Genomic DNA, 18986 nt, shown 5'->3' with positions numbered 1-18986 from the left:
ACTAAAAGTCCAGAAAGTTCTGAGGTCTGCTCCAAGTCTGGCTTTGCTGGCACTCAGAAGCGACCAAGCCACATTTCCTCATCCCTCCCCACACCCACCCCCAGAAGCCATCTGGGGTATCCTTTCGGCTGAGTCATGATGGATAAAGATCCTTTCCTACTCCCCGTTCTTTTTTAACCTTACCTGTCAGGCCAGCTCCAGCTGCACCGAACAGTGAGGTCATAACAGCTATGCCAGCCACCGAGCCCAGTGCAGCTGCCCCAGCACTGCCGATGATTGTTGCAGCTCCCGCAGCCACAAGGGGGGCAGCTAGCCCCCCAGTCACGCCTGCAGGGTAAGAGCTCAGTCAGGACATGGCTTAATGGGTCCCCTTTTCCAGGAGCTATCCACTGTCTTCTATTTTTTTTTGGAGACAGGGTCTCTCTTTGCTTTGTAGACCAGGCTGGCCTCGAACTCACAGTGATCTGCCTGCCTCTGCCTCCCGAGTGCTGGGATTAAAGGCATGTGCCACCACTGCCCACCTCCACTGCCTTCTATGTAGCTCCCAGCAATGCCCTTAAGTTAGTTTTTATATTTTACTTTTAGAGACTGTCTCAAGTAGCTGAGGGTGGCCTCAGACTCCAGTAGGCAGCAACGGATGACCTTGAACTTCTGACCCTTCTGCCTCAGTCTCCTGAGGGCAGGGATTATAGGCGTGCAGCACCGTGCAGGGGCAGCTTCTATCAATGCTAATGAATGTCTTTACTACTGGCCTGGGTGCCTGTCACATGCTGGGGCCATCTCCCCACTGATACACAGACCGTAGGGGCCTCACCAATCACTGTCCCGCCTCCAACTGTGGCCAGGCCTATCAGGAGATAGCGCTTCCACTTCCTCCGTTTTTCTTTTTTCTTCCGGGATGCCTCTGCCGTCCTGGAGAGAAGAGGCTGGTCTATAGCTAGCTATGGACCAGAATCCCTTGAGACCTCCCACCTCACCAGCCCCTAAACCAGAGATTAATGGGCCCATCAGTGGCGAGGGGGAAATTTCAGTAAACGGAGTACACTACTTACCCAGCAGATCCATCCTAATGGGTGCAATTTAAATAATGAAAAGATAATAATAATAATAATAATAGTAATAGTAATGATAACAATAACAGCATCAACAGCAGAGAAGTGAAGAATATTTTTCACAGAACAGATGGACCCAGAAGGAATACAGAATGCACACCCATCTTGCCAGCAGATTCCACCTCCCCTGAGGGTTTTGGGAAACCCATCTTTTCCAGAGCAATTAATTAAAACATAGAGAAACATCTGTACGGCTAGAGAAACATCTGTATGGGAGATGTTGGCCTTGTGGCAACAGCTGAATTGGTCCAGGCTCAAAACACAGATGCTATAGACCCAGTCAAAGGTAAGAGGAGCATTTGCAGTGAGAACGGTTGGGGTTTGTTTTTGTTTTGTTTTTTGAGACAGGGTTTCTCTGTGTAGCCCTGGCTGTCCTGGACTAGTTTTGTAGACCAGGCTGGCCTCGAACACATAGAGGCGCACCTGCTTCTGCCTCCTGAGGGTTGGGATTAAAGGCGTGCGCCACCACGACCAGCTATGGTTGGGGGTTTTTCATAATTTATTTTTTAGTTCTCTGAGAAAGGGTCTCAAGGCCCAGGCAGGCCATTAATTTTCTACGTAGCTGAGGATGACCTGGAACTTTGGATCCTCCTGCCTCCATTTTTCCAGTGCTGGAATTACAGGCATGCACCGCCATGCCCAGCTTCCGTGGTACAGGCATGGAGCCCTGGGCTTTGAGAATGCGAGGTGAGTGCACTATCGACAGAACAGCCATCACCAGCCCTTCTGAGAATGGCTGGGCTAGTGCTCAGAGTCAAGATGCTCAGGTTTTCTGACAGACCTTTAGCCCTTGGCTGTTTTCAGGTGATCAGAAACAAGAAGAGAGGTGGAGCGTGGGTGGAGAGGCTACTGCTGGAGAACTCTGGACTGAAACTGGAATTTGGACAACTGAACGGGGAATGACCATAAACAACGAGAGACAGTTAATATTTAGTGAACGCTTTCTCTACACCAACCTCCACACTGTACACTTCCCATACTTTTGCCAAGAAGCAGTTTATTGCTGCCTCACCGTCCGGATGCTTTAAGAGATAATAGCGGTACAGCCAGACTCGGTGGCGTGCATGCCTTTAATCCCAGCACTTGGGAGGCAGAGGTAGGTGGATCTCTGAGTTTGAGGTCAGCTTGGTTTACAGAGCAGGTTCCAAGACAGCCAGGCTGGTTACACAGAAAACTCTATCCCGCCCCCCAAAAGAGGTGATGGTGGTTATTCCTGTGTGTGTGTGTGTGTGTGTGTGTGTGTGTGTGTGTAAGAGAGAGAGACAGAGAGACAGAGAGAGAGAGACAGAGAGACACAGAGAGAGAGAGAGGGAGAGAGAGAGAGAGGGAGGGAGAGAGAGAGAGGGAGGGAGAGAGAGAGAGGGAGGGAGAGAGAGAGAGAGAGAAAGAGGAAGAAAGAGGGGGCAGACAGAGAGGGAGAGAGAGAGAGGAGAAAGCTTAAAATCTTCATATCAGTGCACATCCTTGGAAGTAACAGTGGCCATTGCTGCCATACGATATAGGTCTGAGCCTCAGACTTCTACATAATGAAGACAATAATACATATTTTTTAAAAGAGACATTTTTTTTTTTTACTACATTAATTTGTCGTGTGTGTGTGCGCGTGCGCGTGTGTAGGTTTGAGAGCAGCATCTGGGAGTTGGCTCTCTCCCGCCACCACGTAGGTCTCAGTGTTAGAACTTGGGTCATCGGCCTTGCAAGCCCCTTTATTCGCTGCACCATCTCATTAGCATAATGACAAACTGCTTTGTGAAGACGAAGCTTATCTGTGCTTTGGCTATTTAGCTAACAAGCATACTGCAACTGGACAAGCACTGGCCCCCCTGGAGTCTACATAACTGTGGGCTGAAATTCCCCACCCTGACCCCATGCTCAGCCAATGTACCCATATCCTTCCTCATGGGCGAAACCAAGAAATGGATTTGCCTCAGGCACCAGGGAGCTGGTGAGCGTTTGCCTTCTCGCCAGCGCCAGCTCACATCAACACACGTTTCTCCTGTAAGGCCCTTGTGTGGAAAGCAGCTCTTCTCAGCTGCTTCCCTGCAGAGAACCAGAAACCAATGATGCCATGGGTGCAGGTTTCTATGCCGAGATGGAACACGAACCCAGCAGGTGGAAATCAAGTGGTGACTGAGTGAGGAGGTCTGGTGTCAGACTCTAAACTATGAGCTTCTACAGTTGCCCCTCAGTATTGGTGGGGGTTGATTCTAGGTGTCCCAAAGGGCACCAGAATCCACAGGGCCTCAGGTCCCATAGATCTACATACATTTGCATGTAACTTCTGTGTATCTTCTCAAATGCTTTAAAGATCTTTAGACTTCATATATGTCATACAATATAGCATGCATGTGTCATTGTATTCATTCTGTTTGGGTACAATGACAAGGAAAATAAAACACATTCAGTTCAGAACTTTTTTCTTTTTTAAAAATATAATTATTTTAGGCTAGGCATGACAGAGTAGGCCTGAATCCCCAGTACTGAGGATGCGGAGCAGGCAGGAGGCTCAGAAGGTCACCCTTGAACAGCCTTGGCTATTATATCCAAGTCCAGGACAGCCTGAGCTACATTGCACTTTGTATTTTTATATAAATATTTCATGATCCATGCTTGGTTGACTTGGAGGGCATAGTAATGTATGCATCTCTGTGCTGCCAGCTGCTGACCAGACTTCTTCAGGGAAGCATGCGGTGGGGTTGGCGGTGGAGGGTGGGGTGGGGGGGTGGGGTTGGCGGTGGAGGGTGGGGTGGAGGGGTGGGATTGGGGGTGGAGGGTGGGGTGGAGGGGTGGGATTGGGGGTGGAGGGGTGGGATTGGGGTGGAGGGTGGGGTGGGGGGTGGGGTTGGGGGTAGAGGGGGGGGGGGGGGGTTGGGGGGGCCAGGTGAGGGTGGGGTGGGGGGTTGGGGGGGCCGGGTGAGGGTGGGGTGGGGTAGGGTGATGCTGCCATTTTTGGCAGAAACTTTAAAAGCCAGTGCAAGAGACTGACAGGTCCTTTGCTCTAATTTGAGACCAATAGCATGCCAGACAAACCCTCATCTATCCGCCCAGAGCCAGGGACAATGTGGACAAGACCTACAGCCATCTTCAGTGGGTGCAGAGAATAAGAAACAAGCCCTGGGTGCCACAAGCCATGGGGATTCGGGGACTCTCTGTCACAGCAGCAAAAATCTCCCTCCCTCAGGGACAGAGGCACTCACAGAGCCTGTGACCCTCTACAACTTACCTCTGACCAGTTTTTAGCCAGCAAAGACCCCGGGCTTGGGCTGGGGAGCGCAGGGAGGGGGGTGTGTTTGGAAGCTTGCAAGAGATGACTGGGCCAAGGGGACTGGCTTACTGTCACCAGGATGTTTGTTGCTGTTATCATAACCATTTTTTTCCTACACAGAGGCAGTGCTGGACTTTGACCCTTCATTAGTGACCTTTCCATCAGTTCAAGCAGGAGACTGGCTTCTCAACAGAAGGCCCGAGTGAAGCATTCTAGTGGGGACCAGCCATGTGGCTTGGAGAGGTGGTATACTTCCTCACCACAGACATGGACTGGGAAGCAGCTGGAAGCTGAGGGAAGAGGTGCAGGGCCTACCCCTGCCGAGCCATCCTTTCCCAACTCTCTGCCTTGGGCAGTTTTCCCTGGGCTCAGAGTGGTGTTCAGGGTAGGTTTCTTTTTTGGGGCACGAGTACATATGTGTTCAAGAGCCTGTGCCCATGAGTGCATGTGTGGAGGCCAGCGGCGAACACCAGGTGTCTCCCTCAACTGCTCTTCACCTTGTTTTTTGAGTCAGGGTCTCTCCGGGAACCTGCAGCTCACTGATTCAGTTACACTAGCTGGCTGGTGAGTTTTAAGGACCTGCCCGTCTCCTCCCAATACCCACCCCAAGCACCAGGGCTGTGGGCTCATGCTGCCACGTCTCTTATCACACTGGGAATCCAACTCTGAGCCTCATGCCTGTATAATACACTTTGCCCACAGAGACATCGCCCAGGCCCCAGGACATATTTCTCCAACAGCACCAATTGTTCCAGGAACTACTAACTACTTTGCTTCACGTATGAAAACCAGAGTGACACAGCATGGACACAGGCTAAATGACAACATGCAAGGCGGAGTACAGGCCAGTCACCATCCAGGTAGGGACTTGTGGAGTAAGAGAACAAACCGCAAGTGCCAGAAAATGTCTATGCGTTCGAGGCCAGCCAGGGCTGCATAGTGAGGCGTTGTCTCGAGTAAATAAGTGAAATGAAACGTTCATAATTATTAATGTATTTTACTAAAGACTCTACTAATAAGGTTCCCAAGTTAGTGCCACGGATGAGACTTGGCACTGCCAGCTTCTGGTATGGGTCAGCAGGCTCGGCTGAGTATGACAGAACAGAATGGCAACAAATCTATAGGGTCCCTGAGTCCTGTGGGACTCAAACGCATGAAGCGTGTACATCAGAGAAGATGTGCACACACACCACACACATTAGGGGCTCTGGCCCCTAGCACTTTCCACCACAACTTAAGTGCTTGCAAAAAATGTTTTGACTGGAAAAGGTGGGAGTTTCATTCCTTTCTTTTGAAAAGGCTTTGTTATTTATTTATTTATTTATTTGTGGTGTGTGTGTGTGTGTGTGTGTGTGTGTGTGTGTGTGTTGCCTGCATGTGGGCTGTGTATTACATGTGTGCAGTGGCAGTGGAAGTCAGAAGATGGTGACAGACCTCCTAGAACTAGAGTTACAGCAGGTTGTGAGCCGCCGTGTGGGTGCTAGGAATTGAACCTGGGTCCTCTGGAAGAGCAGCCAGTGCTCTTAACCACCGAGCCACCTCTCCAGGACCTCTTTGTTTCTTTTAAAAATTAAATAAATGTTATTTTACCTTTTCTTTTCTTTTTCTCTTTCTTTCTTTCCTTTTTTGAGACAGGGTTTCTGTGTGTAGCCTTGGCTGTCCTGGGCTCACTTTGTAGACCAGGCTTGACTCGAACTTATAGGGATCTGCCTGCCTCTGCTCTTGAAAGCTGAGATTAAAGGCGTGCACCATCATGCCCAGCCGTCTTTACTTTTTAAAGTTTTCATTATATCTTTACTGTATGTATGCATATATGTTTATGTATATGCATATAAGTGGAGGGAATCAGTGGGAATCAGTTCTCTGCTTTCACCTCATGGGGCTCAGGGATCGAACTCAGGCTGTTAGGCTTGGCCACAAGTACCTCTGCATGCTCAGCCATCTTGCCAGCTCCCAAAGAGGTATTTTTCTTATGTACTTAGCGGAGAGCCCCTTTCTGACATTCAAGTGCATGGCCTACTGATTTCTGAATGTGCACCGATTCTTAATAACTGCTTTCCTTGTCAAGTGAGTAGGCTCCTTATCTTCACTGATTATTGCAGCATTTGACTCTTGAAATCTTTTTAGTTGTCTGCTTGAATTCAACCCCGAGAGCTCAAGAGGAGACATCCACTCTGAGTCACAGCTCGGTGCTTTCTTCCTTTTCCTAGGATGTAGAAATTCTGAGCAGTCTAAATGACGGCTTTGTCCCTGCCACGGACTTTGTCATCTGATTAGACACAACGGCATCCCGCACCATGACATAGTCACTGGGCCAACGCTCACTTTCTAGAGTGGGAGGCGTGAAGTCGAGATGGCGTTTCCATGTCAGTCAAGGTCAGACCCCATGCTGGCTGCAAAAATAGCTCAAGAAGAGCAAGATACCAGCATTGTTCTCAGTGTGGAGCTACCAACTGAGCAGCCCAAAGGCATCTATCTGATCTCCCATGGGAGAGTGTTCTCTCTACCGCCCCCCTACACCAGTGGAACTCAGGGCCCCACGCATGCTGGGCAAGCACTGTACCACTACGCTTGCTGGCTATCAACTTAGTTCCTGGTTCAGTGAGAGGCCCTGTTTCAAGGGAATAAGGTAGGCAGTGATAGAGCAGGACCAGTGTCCTTGTCTGTCCTCATGTGCACATGTATGAGCAATTTACCTGCCAACAGGTGTGTACTCTACCCTCAGCCCACCCTGAGAGCTTTTCCTAGTCAAAGCTGGAAAGGGCGGGGAATCTGGGATTTTGAATTGGGCCTCAAGAAAATAATACACAAGCTGGGTGGTGGTGGCACGCACCTTTAATTCAAGCACCAGAGAGACAGAACCAGGCAGATCTCTGTGAGGTTGAGTCCAGCCTGATCTATATGGTGAGGACAGCCAGAGCTACAAAGTGAGACCCTATCTCCAAATAACTAAAACAACAACAACAACAACAACAACAGCAGCAGCAGCAGCAATAAAAATAAAATCCAACAACAACAAAAGCCACACAGGCCAGACACAATGGTTAAACCGGGATGCACTGAACAGCTATGTGACTTGGTGAACAAGCCCTGCTGACTCCCCACAAGGACAAAATGAGAGTCAGATGGGGTAGCCCCTGGGTTTGCATCAGGAAGCACTTGGCAAGAGTTAGACATTGGCCACAGCTCTGGCCACAGAGCTATGAAATCCAGCCTTGTATCAGCTAAGGGTCACTGAGGCCTGCCGCGTAGCAGGCACGGTCCCAAGCTCTTGATGTGAGGTAATGAATTGACTCTTCCTACAACCCTCTGACGCATAACAACCGCTAACCCATGCCGGAGCTGACGAAGCCAAGGCACGGAGAGGTGAGGTCACGTAACAGACAGTGAGGCTGGGGTGGCATTCAGTTGAGGACCAAGTACAGTGGGGTGGCATGTCACATTCTAAGTCCCACCTACAGGTAAGCACCACAGAGAAGCCCACTAAAAAGCCTTAGCATTAAACGAAATTTCTATAGAGCCCAGTCTCTTAACCCAGAAGTGACAAACTGGTCCTGCTGCTCAGAGAAGGCCAGGAACCTGCCCAGGGCCACAGCAGAATCAGTGTAGACCTGGTCAGAAGAGTTCCTTTCCTTTGGTCTCAGGTGCTTTTTGGAAAGTCTCAGGAGTTCTCCACAGTCCCCAAACCTCCACATTCAGATACGATAACACAACGTAACCCTGCTGCTGACGAACAGACAATGAGGTATTTGGTTTCTCATGGTCACAAAGCTGGGGAAGACAGGAGCTGGGCTCTGTTGGAACATCTGGTGTCCATCTTCTCTGGCTCAATGATGCTGACAGAGTAAGACAGACCCCTCTGGATACCACACTTCTGTCTGAAAACAGGATCGTCAGGCACCAACCGGGAAGTCCCTCCATCTCCAGGCCTGGGAGGCCCGACACATTTGGAACCCAGCTGACAAACCTGGCAGGCCTTGTGATTAAGGTCATTGGTGTGGGTCCAGATGTTTGCTCCCTGGCATGGTTCTGAGCATCAAAACATAATAAATATTTTCAGATTATCTCGTGTGTGTGTGTGTACATGTGAAGACCAAAACATAATAAATATTTTCAGATTATTTCGTGTGTGTGTGTGTGTGTGTGTGTGTGTGTGTGTGTGCGCGCGCGCGCGCACGTACATGTGAAGACCAGGGGTTAACATCAAGTGTCTTTCTCAATCGCTCCCCATTTGTTTTTTTGAGACATCATCTTGAACTGAACCTGGAGATTCCTGACTAGCACCAGGGACTCTCTTGTCTCCGCCTGCCCATTGCTAGACTTCCAGGCGCTCACTGCTGTGCCAGCATACACGGGTGCTAGAGGCCTACGTTCAGGTCCTCATGTTGCTATGGAAAACTCTCTACTGACTGAGCCATCTTCCCACCTTCCCTTTAGGTTATTTCAACGAATTACCTGAGCCTGTGGTGGCGCACGCCTTCTATTCCAGCACTCAGGAGGCAGAGGCAGGTGGATCTCTGCAAGTTCAAGGCCAGCCTGGTCTACAGAGCCAGTTCCAGAATAGATCAGAAGTACATGGAGAGACCCTGTCTCAAAACAAAAGTGGCAACCCTAAAAGCCAAAACCAAAACCAACTACCCCAAACCCAAACCCAAAACCCAAAACCTAAAACCCAAAAAATACCCTTGCCACAGTCTCCTGTCCTTTTGCCAGCAAGTTCTGGAGGGAGAATGACTTAACCTCTGAACTGGTCTTCACATTCCTATCTCCCACTGGGTAGAGCTCCTGTAACGGGGCTTCTCAAGACAACTATGGGGGATAAAGAGAGGCCTGTGCTGGGTAGACGTGCCCGGTGCCTGGTGCCTGTGCTGGGCAGGTGTGTCCAGTGCCTGGTGCCTAGTGCCCAGTGCCTGTGCTGGGCAAGCATGCTCGGTGCCCGGTGACTGTGCTGGGCAGGTGTGTCCAGTGCCTGGTGCCTAGTGCCTAGTGCCCAGTGCCTGTGCTGGGCAGGCATGCTCGGTGCCTGGTGACTGTGCTGGGCAGGTGTGTCTGGTGCCTGGTGCCTAGTTCCCAGTGCCTGTGCTGGGCAGGCATGCCCAGTGCCTGGTGACTGTGCTGGGTAGGTGTGTCCAGTGCCTGGTGCCTAGTGCCCAGTGCCTGTGCTGGGCAAGTATGTCTGGTGACTGGTGGCTGGTGCCCAATGCCTGTGCTGGGTAGATGTGCCCGATGCCTGTGCTGGGCAGGCGTGTCCAGTGCCTGGTGCCTAGTGCCTAGTGCCTAGTTCTCAGTGCCTATGTGGGCAGGCATGTCTGGTGCCTGGTGACTGTGCTGGGCAGGTGTGTCTAGTGCCTGGTGCCTAGTGCCTAGTGCCCAGTGCCTGTGCTGGGCAGGCATGCCCGGTGCCTGGTGACTGTGCTGGGCAGGTGTGTCCAGTGCCTGGTGCCCAGTGCCTAGTGCCCAGTGCCTGTGCTGGGCAGGCATGCCCGGTGCCTGGTGACTGTGCTGGGCAGGTGTGTCCAGTGCCTGGTGCCCAGTGCCTAGTGCCCAGTGCCTGTGCTGGGCAGACATGTCTGGTGACTGGTGGCTGGTGCCCAATGCCTGTGCTGGGTAGATGTGCCCGATGCCTGTGCTGGGCAGGTGTGTCCAGTGCCTGGTGCCCAGTGCCTAGTGCCCAGTGCCTGTGCTGGGCAGGCATGCCCGGTGCCTGGTGACTGTGCTGGGCAGGTGTGTCCAGTGCCTGGTGCCCAGTGCCTAGTGCCCAGTGCCTGTGCTGGGCAGACATGTCTGGTGACTGGTGGCTGGTGCCCAATGCCTGTGCTGGGTAGATGTGCCCGATGCCTGTGCTGGGCAGGCGTGTCCAGTGCCTGGTGCCTAGTGCCTAGTGCCTAGTTCTCAGTGCCTATGTGGGCAGGCATGTCTGGTGCCTGGTGACTGTGCTGGGCAGGTGTGTCCAGTGCCTGGTGCCTAGTGCCTAGTGCCCAGTGCCTGTGCTGGGCAGGTATGCCCGGTGCCTGGTGACTGTGCTGGGCAGGTGTGTCCAGTGCCTGGTGCCTAGTGCCTAGTGCCCAGTGCCTGTGCTGGGCAGACATGTCTGGTGACTGGTGGCTGGTGCCCAATGCCTGTGCTGGGTAGATGTGCCCGATGCCTGTGCTGGGCAGGCGTGTCCAGTGACTGGTGGCTGGTGCCCAGTGCCTGTGCTGGGTAGACGTGCTCGGTGCCTGGTACCTGTGCAGGGGAGGTGTGCCTGGTGCCTGGTGCCTGGTGCCCGGTGCCTGGTGCAGCAGGTCAGGATCAGGATTGGGCTGGAGTTGATTTATGATACTGGGATTAGATGACGCCCAGAACTGGCCAGAACTGGGCTCTGGCTAAGTCACAAGAATGGGTTTCCATTTCACATTTTTAGTTCATATTTAGGTGGCAGCGGCAAGGGGTGTGTGTGTGTGTGTGTGTGTGTGTGTACATGCCCGAGTGCACGCATGTGGGTCAGAGGACAAGGTCTCTTTGGCATTTCTCAGACACCATCCACTATTTCTTATTTTTAATTTTGAGCAAAGGTCTCTCAGTGGCCTAAGACTCATTGATTTGCCCAGGCTGGCTGACCAGGAAGTCCCAGGGATCCATCTCTGCCCGCGGAGTGCTGGGATTACAATGTATACCATCGTAACCAGACTCTTCTGGTTCTGGGATCAACCGCAGGGCCTGTGCTTCCAAAGTGAGCACTTTGCTGACTGAGCTATGTCCTCATGCCCTTCACACCCCTGACCACACACATAGCATGGGGGTTTATGAGGAAAGGGAGGATTCACATCCGTCAAGCCCTTGCCACACGCCAGCCTAGGCTGAGCATTTTCTGACATGAACACATTCTGTTCTCCAATGACCCCGGGAGGGCACTATCCTTATAGCCATTTTATAGCCAGGGATACTGTGCTTAGAGAAAGGAGGCCACCTGTCCAAGGACAAATAGGAGATGGTTCACTCAGGCCCACACTGACATAAAAACTGGAGGTGGAGCAGGGCACCAGGGCCATCGGCTGGTGGTCACACATCTAGGGCCTTTAACAAATATCTCTTCTTGCAAATACAGCCAAGCCCAGAGAGGGTGGAAAGTGACTTGCTAAGGTCACAGTGAGTCAGGGCTACTGGGACTCTTTGTCTGGGTTTTTGTTTTTGAGTCAGAGTTTCTCTGTGTAGCCTTGGCTGTCTTGAATTTGCTTTGTAGACCAGGCTGGCCTTGAACTCACAGAGATCCATCCTCCTCTGCCTCCCGAGTGCTGGGATTAAAGGCGTGCGCCGCCACCACCCCCTGCCTCTTTGTTTAATGCTCCTTTTACCTCATTGCATGGTCTCTACATGGGAAGGGGGCCTGAGATGGTCAAGTGGGATTCAGGTTTTTGCCAGTGGCCGCAGGGCTGTCTTACTCAGACTCCTCCTCCTTGGTGTCCTTCAGGCTCTCCAGGAATGCCTCTTCTAGTATAGCAAGCTCCTCCACAGGCACCTGGAGCAGGGAAGTCACATGACAAACAAGGACTCTGGCCCGGGCATCGTAGTGTCCTTCAAAGGAAACAGAATGCCCGAAGAATCAGTTGGGGCTTTAAGCCAGAGATGCTAGCAGTGGTGCAAACAGCAAAATCCAAACCTGGAAGTAAAAATAGCAGCCCTAGGAAAGCCACTCTCAGGGGTGACTCTCAGCAGCAGCCCCAGGAAAGCCACCCTCGGGGTGACTCTCAGCAGCAGCCCCAGGAAAGCCACCCTCAGGGGTGACTCTCAGCAGCTCCCGAGGTCCTCAGCATCGTCCCGACCCAAGTACACGAGGCCCCACATCTCTGTGTGCCTGTAGCTCCACGCAACCCCACAGAGTTTCTGTGTAGCCTTGGCTGTCCTAGAACTTGCTTTGTAGACCAAGCTGGCTTCAAACTCAGAGATCTGCCTGCCTCTGCCTCCTGAGCATTGGAATTAAAAAGTATATGCCACCACCACCCAGCTCCATATTCTGATTTTTAAAAAAGATTTATTTACTTATGTATACAGTGTTCTGCCTGTAAGCCAGAAGAGGGCACCAAATCTCATTATAGTTGTGAGCCACCATGTGGTTGCTGGGAATTGAACTCATGACCTTTGGAAGAGCAGTCAGTGCTCTTAATCTGTGAGCCATCTCTCCAGTCCCCATCCTTCGATTTTTATATTAGTCTCCCACAGCAGAGCGTCAGAATGCTGAGCTATTAATGTGTTTTTGTTGCTGCAATAAACTTCCCAGGCATAATCTTTTTAAAGAATTAATTGTGTGTGTGTGTGTGTGTGTGTGTGTGTGTGTGTATGTGTGTGTGTGTGTGTGTATAACAGAGGGAGAGAGAGGAATGTGTGTATATTCTTTTGTATTTGTGCCCTTGTGTGTGTGTGTGCAGGCCAGAGGCCAACAGGTCTTTGCTCCATCTGTTTCTACCTTATCTTTGCAGACAAGGTCTCTCACTGAACAAAGCTTGCCAGTTTGGCTGTTTAACCAAGTTCTAGGGATGCTCCTGTTTTTGCTTCCTCAGTGCTGAGATTACAAGTATGTGCCACTGGGCACGGCTTTTATGTGAATGCTGAGGACTGAACTCAAGCCCTCACTCTTATATTCATATTCTTATGGAAAGCACTTTAGAGGAGGAATCATCTCTCAGTCATCAGGCGCTCTCCCTCTCTCTTCTCTCTCTCTCTCTCTGTATGTCTCTGTCTCTCTCTTTGTCTCTCTGTCTCTGTCTCTCTTTCTCTCTCTCTCTCACACACACACAGAGGATTCTGTCTTCATATAAGGTTTTCCTATGTATCCCAGGCTGGCCTTGAACTCACTAAGTACACCAAGCTAGCTTTGAACTTCCAATCCTATTTCATTCGGCCACCACACCCAGCTCCTTCTCCAATTTCTAGAGGCCTCCCACCGTCCTTGGGTCTTGGTCACATGACTCCAACCTCTGCTTCTTATTGGGTCTCCTCTCTCCTTCTAACAGGTTCCCTGGGGCGCCATCTTGCCACCTGGTTGATCCAGAACCTTCGCCCCCATCTCAAGATGCTTCACCTGGACCCAGCTCCAATGACTTCTCGTCACACAGGGAAGCAAAGCCGAGGGTTCTACAGAGCTGAGGGTGGAAACCTCGGAGGGTCCAGATTCTAGCGAGCTTTGAACTTTTATTCTTCCCTAAGATAAAGCTTGGCCACCATCTGTGTGCAAGACCCTGACGCTGGGGCCTTTGGTCTTGTATATGGCCTTGCTCCTGGCATTCCTCTGTGTGGCTGGCTTGCCTGTGTCAGACTAGATGACAAGCTGACTCCTCTGAGTGCCCTATCCCAGCACCTGCCTTCAGTGGGTGCAGCGGAAGAGCTTAAAATCAGAGTTTTTTTGTTTTTTTGGCAGAGAGAAAGTCACAGGACTTAGCATTCAGCTGCTGCACAGTCTCACGGGCCCTGTGGAGACACGAATTGTCAGAAGTGCAGTTCTCGGTTCCCACTGCCCATCTGTGTTGACTGAGGAACACTGCACGTGGCAGGGATGAGGATCCCTGGCTGGGGATGTAGTGTAGTGGCAGAGCTGGCCTAACATACACTGGGCTCCATCCTCAGCAACACACGCACACACACACACAAACCAGTCCCTGCCTTGCCTGGTGGGGTTGGAGGAGGGGGTCTGCAGAGCCCGGCAGACATACATGTTGTGACGGGAGCTGCCTACGTGCCCAGGGACAGACAAGCCTGTGTGTTGAGTCTTGGGGTCACTGGGTTAACGCAGACAAAGGCACTCCCTTTTCTTTGAAGAGAAGCTTGTGACGCCCAAGTGATAATGAGGCTGCGGAGAAGGCTTGGCCCAAGTGATTAATTGGGTGGTGATTGTAATTAGATGGTAATAATACTCCATCGGTCAAGGCTACAGTGATTCAGGCAGCCACGTGCATGGGTGATTAATATTCAGGGGTCAGATCAGGCACAAGGCTCCTTCCTGCGGCCTTTGGGAAGGGTAATTTCAAAGACTGTGAGGGGTGGGGCTGGGCTACTGGACTGGGTGTGAGCTTCTGATTGAGGCAGATAGGTGGGTCCTGAGTCCAGGGCTATCTCAGACATTTTGGAGGGGGTCTCCTGGAAGCTTCCCAGGTGACCAATTCACTTGTAAGAAGTGGCCCAGTCATCCATCCATTTTGAGACTAAGGCCAAGACTCTGGGCCTTGGTCTAGAGCAGTGGTTCTCAACCTGAGGATTGTGATCCCTTTGCGTGTTGAAGGACCTTTCACGGGGGTCACCTAAGGCCATCAGAAACCACAGATATTTATATTGCAATTCATGGCAGTAGCAAAATTACAGTTATGAAGTAGCAACAAAAGTAATTTTATGGTAGGGGATCACCATAACATGAGGAACCGTGTTAAAGGGTTGCAGCATTAGGAAGGTTGAGAAGCACTGTTCTAGAGCTTTTGGTTCTCCCAGCCCAACATGTAAGAACAGACTGGGTTTGAACACTTTGCTCCCCCTCCATTGCTACCACATGGCATGCTGGCCCATGCACTCCGCTGGCCCCGTGGTAGCCAGAGAGATCCGTTCGAACCTTCTGTCAGATCTTTTCCCATCTCAGCTTAAAACCCCAATCAGCTACCAATGTCTTTAGAATAAAACCAATGCATCCATGGCCTGCAAGACTGTCCACTCCCAGGCCCCCGCCTGACATCCTCTCTTGCATCCTCTACTGCCTCTGCTAGAGGCTAAATGCACCCTGACCTCAGAGCCTTTGCACTTGCATGCTTGCTGTCTGGAAAGCCCCTCCCCTAGTACGCTGCCAGGCTGGCCCATGTCCACCAGTCAGGATTCAACTCAATTATCAATTCCTTGGAAAGGCCACTGACTCCTCCCCAAGAGCAGTCCAGCCTCAGTTTCCTACAAGGCAGAGCTCTTGGCCTACTCCTGGCTGTCTCTTCATACCTGCGCTTAGTAGGTGCACTCACTGACAGACCACAGTCCTCCTGGCCCACCAGGTGCTCTGCTGTGTCCACAGTCCCACAGGACTGCGCAAAGGACCCTTGCCATTCCTGCCTGAGCTATCTGTTTTCAAGAAGGCAGAGTCTTTCCTTCCCAGGGGGCATGGGGGGCGGGCAGAGAGGATAACTGACTAAGCCCTATCTGCAAACCTTTATTATGGGCTGAGCTTTGATGCTGCTCAGAGCGTTCTTTCAGTTCCTTCTCAGAGGTCACCTCCTTGGGAAAGCTCTTGTGGAGGCCATGCCACAGCCTCTTTTCCCTCATCAGCAGTGATCTCTACTGACCACCATTTAGATGGGCAGTTTTGGAGCTGGGGTGTGTGTGCACACAGTTGGAGGAGTCCAGCCCCAGCAGTGCATAAACCAGGCATAGTGGTTCATGCCTGTCATCCCAGCACTTGGGAGGTTGAGGCAGGAGGATCATCTTAGGACCTTGTCTCAAGCAAAGAAATCACAAATAAATATGTTGGTAGTTTCCCTACTTTTTAAATTATCTGTCTCCCCCACCCTCACCCCCAGAATACAAGTTCCAAACCCACTGTGCATCCCTAACTGCTTGAAACAAAGAGAGGTTTGTAATCTGCAGAGGTGGGAGAAGGATTCTCTGGAGGACTGGATAGATAGAGACATGGGCCAGTGTTGGGAGAGACTCAAACTGTGGAGGGTTATTAGACTGGATGAATTCATTGTTTTCTGGTAGAAAAATCCTATGATTCATGGGCCACCGAGATGATTCAGTGGATAAGGGAGCTTGCTGCCAGCCTGACAGTCCATTGAACACGTATGACAGAGGAAAGAACCGATTTTCACAAGTTGTTCTCTGACCTCCACACAGGTTCTGTGCTCCCTCCCCAGTAAACAAATGGAAAAAAAAAAAAAAACCAAACAACAACCTATGGCTTGTAATCACACTAATTTAGAAGTCTCAGTTCTCCAATGCTGAGTCACATCCTGAGCTCCGCTTCTCTTCTACACTGCTTTCTCGAACCCTCTCTGAGGAGGCACGCACAGCTACTCATGTCATCATGTCCAAGGAAATAGCACTGGGCTGGGCCACTTGCTGAGGGCCACTATTAGCTCCTTGCCAGAGAAGTGCCATGCTCAGAGAAGCCACGCTCTTGAACCCAACTGTGATGTGTGTGTGTGTCTGTGTGTACATGTGTGCCAGGATGGAACCCAGGGTCTTGGGCATGCTAGGCGAGTGCTCTACCCCAGCCCCAAGAATATGTTTTAAATCTGGCTTTGTTGAAATGTAACAAGAGGGTACTGTGAGTCTGGCCAGCACTAGAGACAGAAGTGTACAACCAAAGACACTTAGCATTGCTGTTTTGTACAAAGGTGAAGTTTTGTTTTTTTGTTTTTTTTTTCCGAGACAGGGTTTCTCTGTGTAGCCTTGGCTGTCCTGGACTCGCTTTGTAGACCAGGCTGGCCTCGAACTCACAGTGATCTGCTGCCTCTGCCTCCCGAGTGCTGGGATTAAAGGCATGTGCCACCACGCTCAGCTCAAAGGTGAAGTCTTATTGTAGCCCAGGCTGGTCTCAATTCTCAAGTCCTCCCGACTGCATCCTACGTGTTGGTGCTGAATTACACACGGTGCACCACCTGACTGTCCCTAGAATGACTCATGACATGTTCATCCTGCCACTTGTAAGATGGCTCTCTGTGGCGAAGAAGAAGCAAGTGTCCATCCTCTCAGTAAGTCATGGTGAGCACCTGACGCCTGAGCCATGTGGGGCTGGGAACACAGCTGGAAGCTGCCTGCTACCCTGCACCCTTTAACTCTCTTCTTCATAGGGTCTAGGGACACCCCTCACAAGCCACATTAATGTCCCTGCTGACCTGTCCACTGCTCTGTCAGCTCTCGGATCACCAACATTCCTGGCTATGCATTTTCGGAATATTTATTATTTATGCCTGTTCTTATTCGAAGTGACATTCTCTTATGAAAGGGAAGCTGCGGCATCTTTCAGTCTCATTCGTGGATCGCCTGTGGTTAGGGCAGAGGGCACACAGATCTACTTCAGAGGCCTCCCCCAGCTCTGCCTCCTCAGAGGCAGTGCCAGCTACGTGGCTGCACATGTGCCTGCACACGTGCCTCTGTCATTCAGGCCTGGAGGTGGCGCAGTGGTTAGGAGTGGATTGTGGGTGATGCTTTAGATTAGAACCCCACCACTTGGCTTCCCGCTATGTGGCCGCAGACAGGTTATTGTATCTGCTGTGCCATACTGCCCCTCTTTTGTAAGATGGGGACAGTCATTGCTTTCACCAAGGAGTGCTTGGAGAGGAAGCTGGGGCCAGAACTCAGCCCAGGGCCTAGGGCAGGTCCGGTGCACAAAGCAGCAGTTCAGATCTTATTTACCGAATGGAGGAAGCATGATGCTGCAAAATTAATCATTAATTGCACAAATCTCAAGGACACGTCCAGGGAACTCGACAACTGGGTCACAGGAGGACATTTCAGCCAGATTAGCCTTATTTCACAAAGCCCTGACTATTAGGAGGGCAGGGGTACAGTCCTTTCAGAAAGACTTGTCGCAGAAAGTAGAGTCGAGTGTGAGGCACACACTGCTGTGGCTCACGTGCACGCATGTGCCTGAGACCCTGGCTTTATATTGACCCACAGGGGACCCGTGATAGGTACAAAGAGTGCATAGGGCAAAACTCAGGGTTCAGTTGCCCTGGCTTTGACTCAGAGTTCACACACTGAGGTTCGTGTCGCCTTAGATGGAACTTTGAAATGTAACCTCTGGGGCCTCGATTTCCTCCCTGTAAGTGGGGACAAACGTGCATTTCAGTATTGAGGCTACATACTATGCAATAGCTCACGATCTATATAAAGGGCCCAAAGAGCAACTTGAATGACTTATAAGGATCATACTGAGTGCAAGTAAACAGGCCTCACCTGCGATAGCAACACTTTGATTTTTGCACTGATCTCCGAGTGTGGTCAGAAACAGGAGCACACAGATGAGGTCACGGGTAGGCATTGGCTGTCTTCCTCAGTTGTCTTCTCACTGAGCCTAAAGATCACTAATTCAGCTAGGCTGGCCAGCCAACGAGCTCCAAGGATCTGCCTGCCTCGATAGAGGGTGCTGCTGTGTGTAGCTTTTAGGTGGGCGCCGGGGATCCGAACTCAGATCTTCATGCTTGTGCAGTGAGCACTTGACTGAGTTATCTCGCCAGCCCTGGAAACACTGTTGATTGTCACAATGTGAGTGTGCTATTGACATAAAATGGGTAGAGGCCAGGGAGGCTGTTGGACATCCCACAGCAGGCAGGATGCCCTTCCACAGAGGATCCTCTGCCCCAGCTGTGTGAGAGCTGCTGGCTCAGGCTGATTTACGTGTACTGCATGGCTGGTTTTGTTTTGTTTTTAAAATACCGTTGTGTGGTCAGAAGGCTTTATGGGTTGCTCCAGGGAGAAGGGAAATGATTGCCCCCTCCCCTCCCAACCCAGTGGCCAATATGGCATTGCTCTGTAACTCTCATCCCCAGACTGTCAATAAAGGTCAGTCTTCCAGGAAGTTCTAAGGGGTTGCTGCCTTTCATGGTGATTTCCTGGGCTGATTCCACAGGTACTTGTCCGGCCCCACACAGGAAGCAGTGCAG

At 51.2% G+C, this 18986-nt stretch overlaps 1 protein-coding gene across 1 annotated transcript in view; it reads right to left on the bottom strand.

The window, feature by feature from the left end:
- Tmco4 (transmembrane and coiled-coil domains 4) overlaps positions 1–18986 on the bottom strand; it is an 81452-nt gene that overhangs the window by 37147 nt on the left and 25319 nt on the right. The window contains exons 5-7 of the mRNA XM_051171579.1: positions 11799–11931; positions 815–912; positions 184–327 (exon numbers count right to left, since the gene is read on the bottom strand). Coding sequence (XP_051027536.1) covers positions 184–327; positions 815–912; positions 11799–11931 — 375 coding nt within the window. The remainder of the gene's footprint in view (positions 1–183; positions 328–814; positions 913–11798; positions 11932–18986) is intronic.

The sequence above is a fragment of the Acomys russatus genome, chromosome 29 (assembly GCF_903995435.1).
Source record: "Acomys russatus chromosome 29, mAcoRus1.1, whole genome shotgun sequence".
In the NCBI taxonomy this organism is placed as follows: Eukaryota; Metazoa; Chordata; class Mammalia; order Rodentia; family Muridae; genus Acomys; species Acomys russatus.
This window is presented reverse-complemented; position numbering and strand designations above follow the sequence as displayed.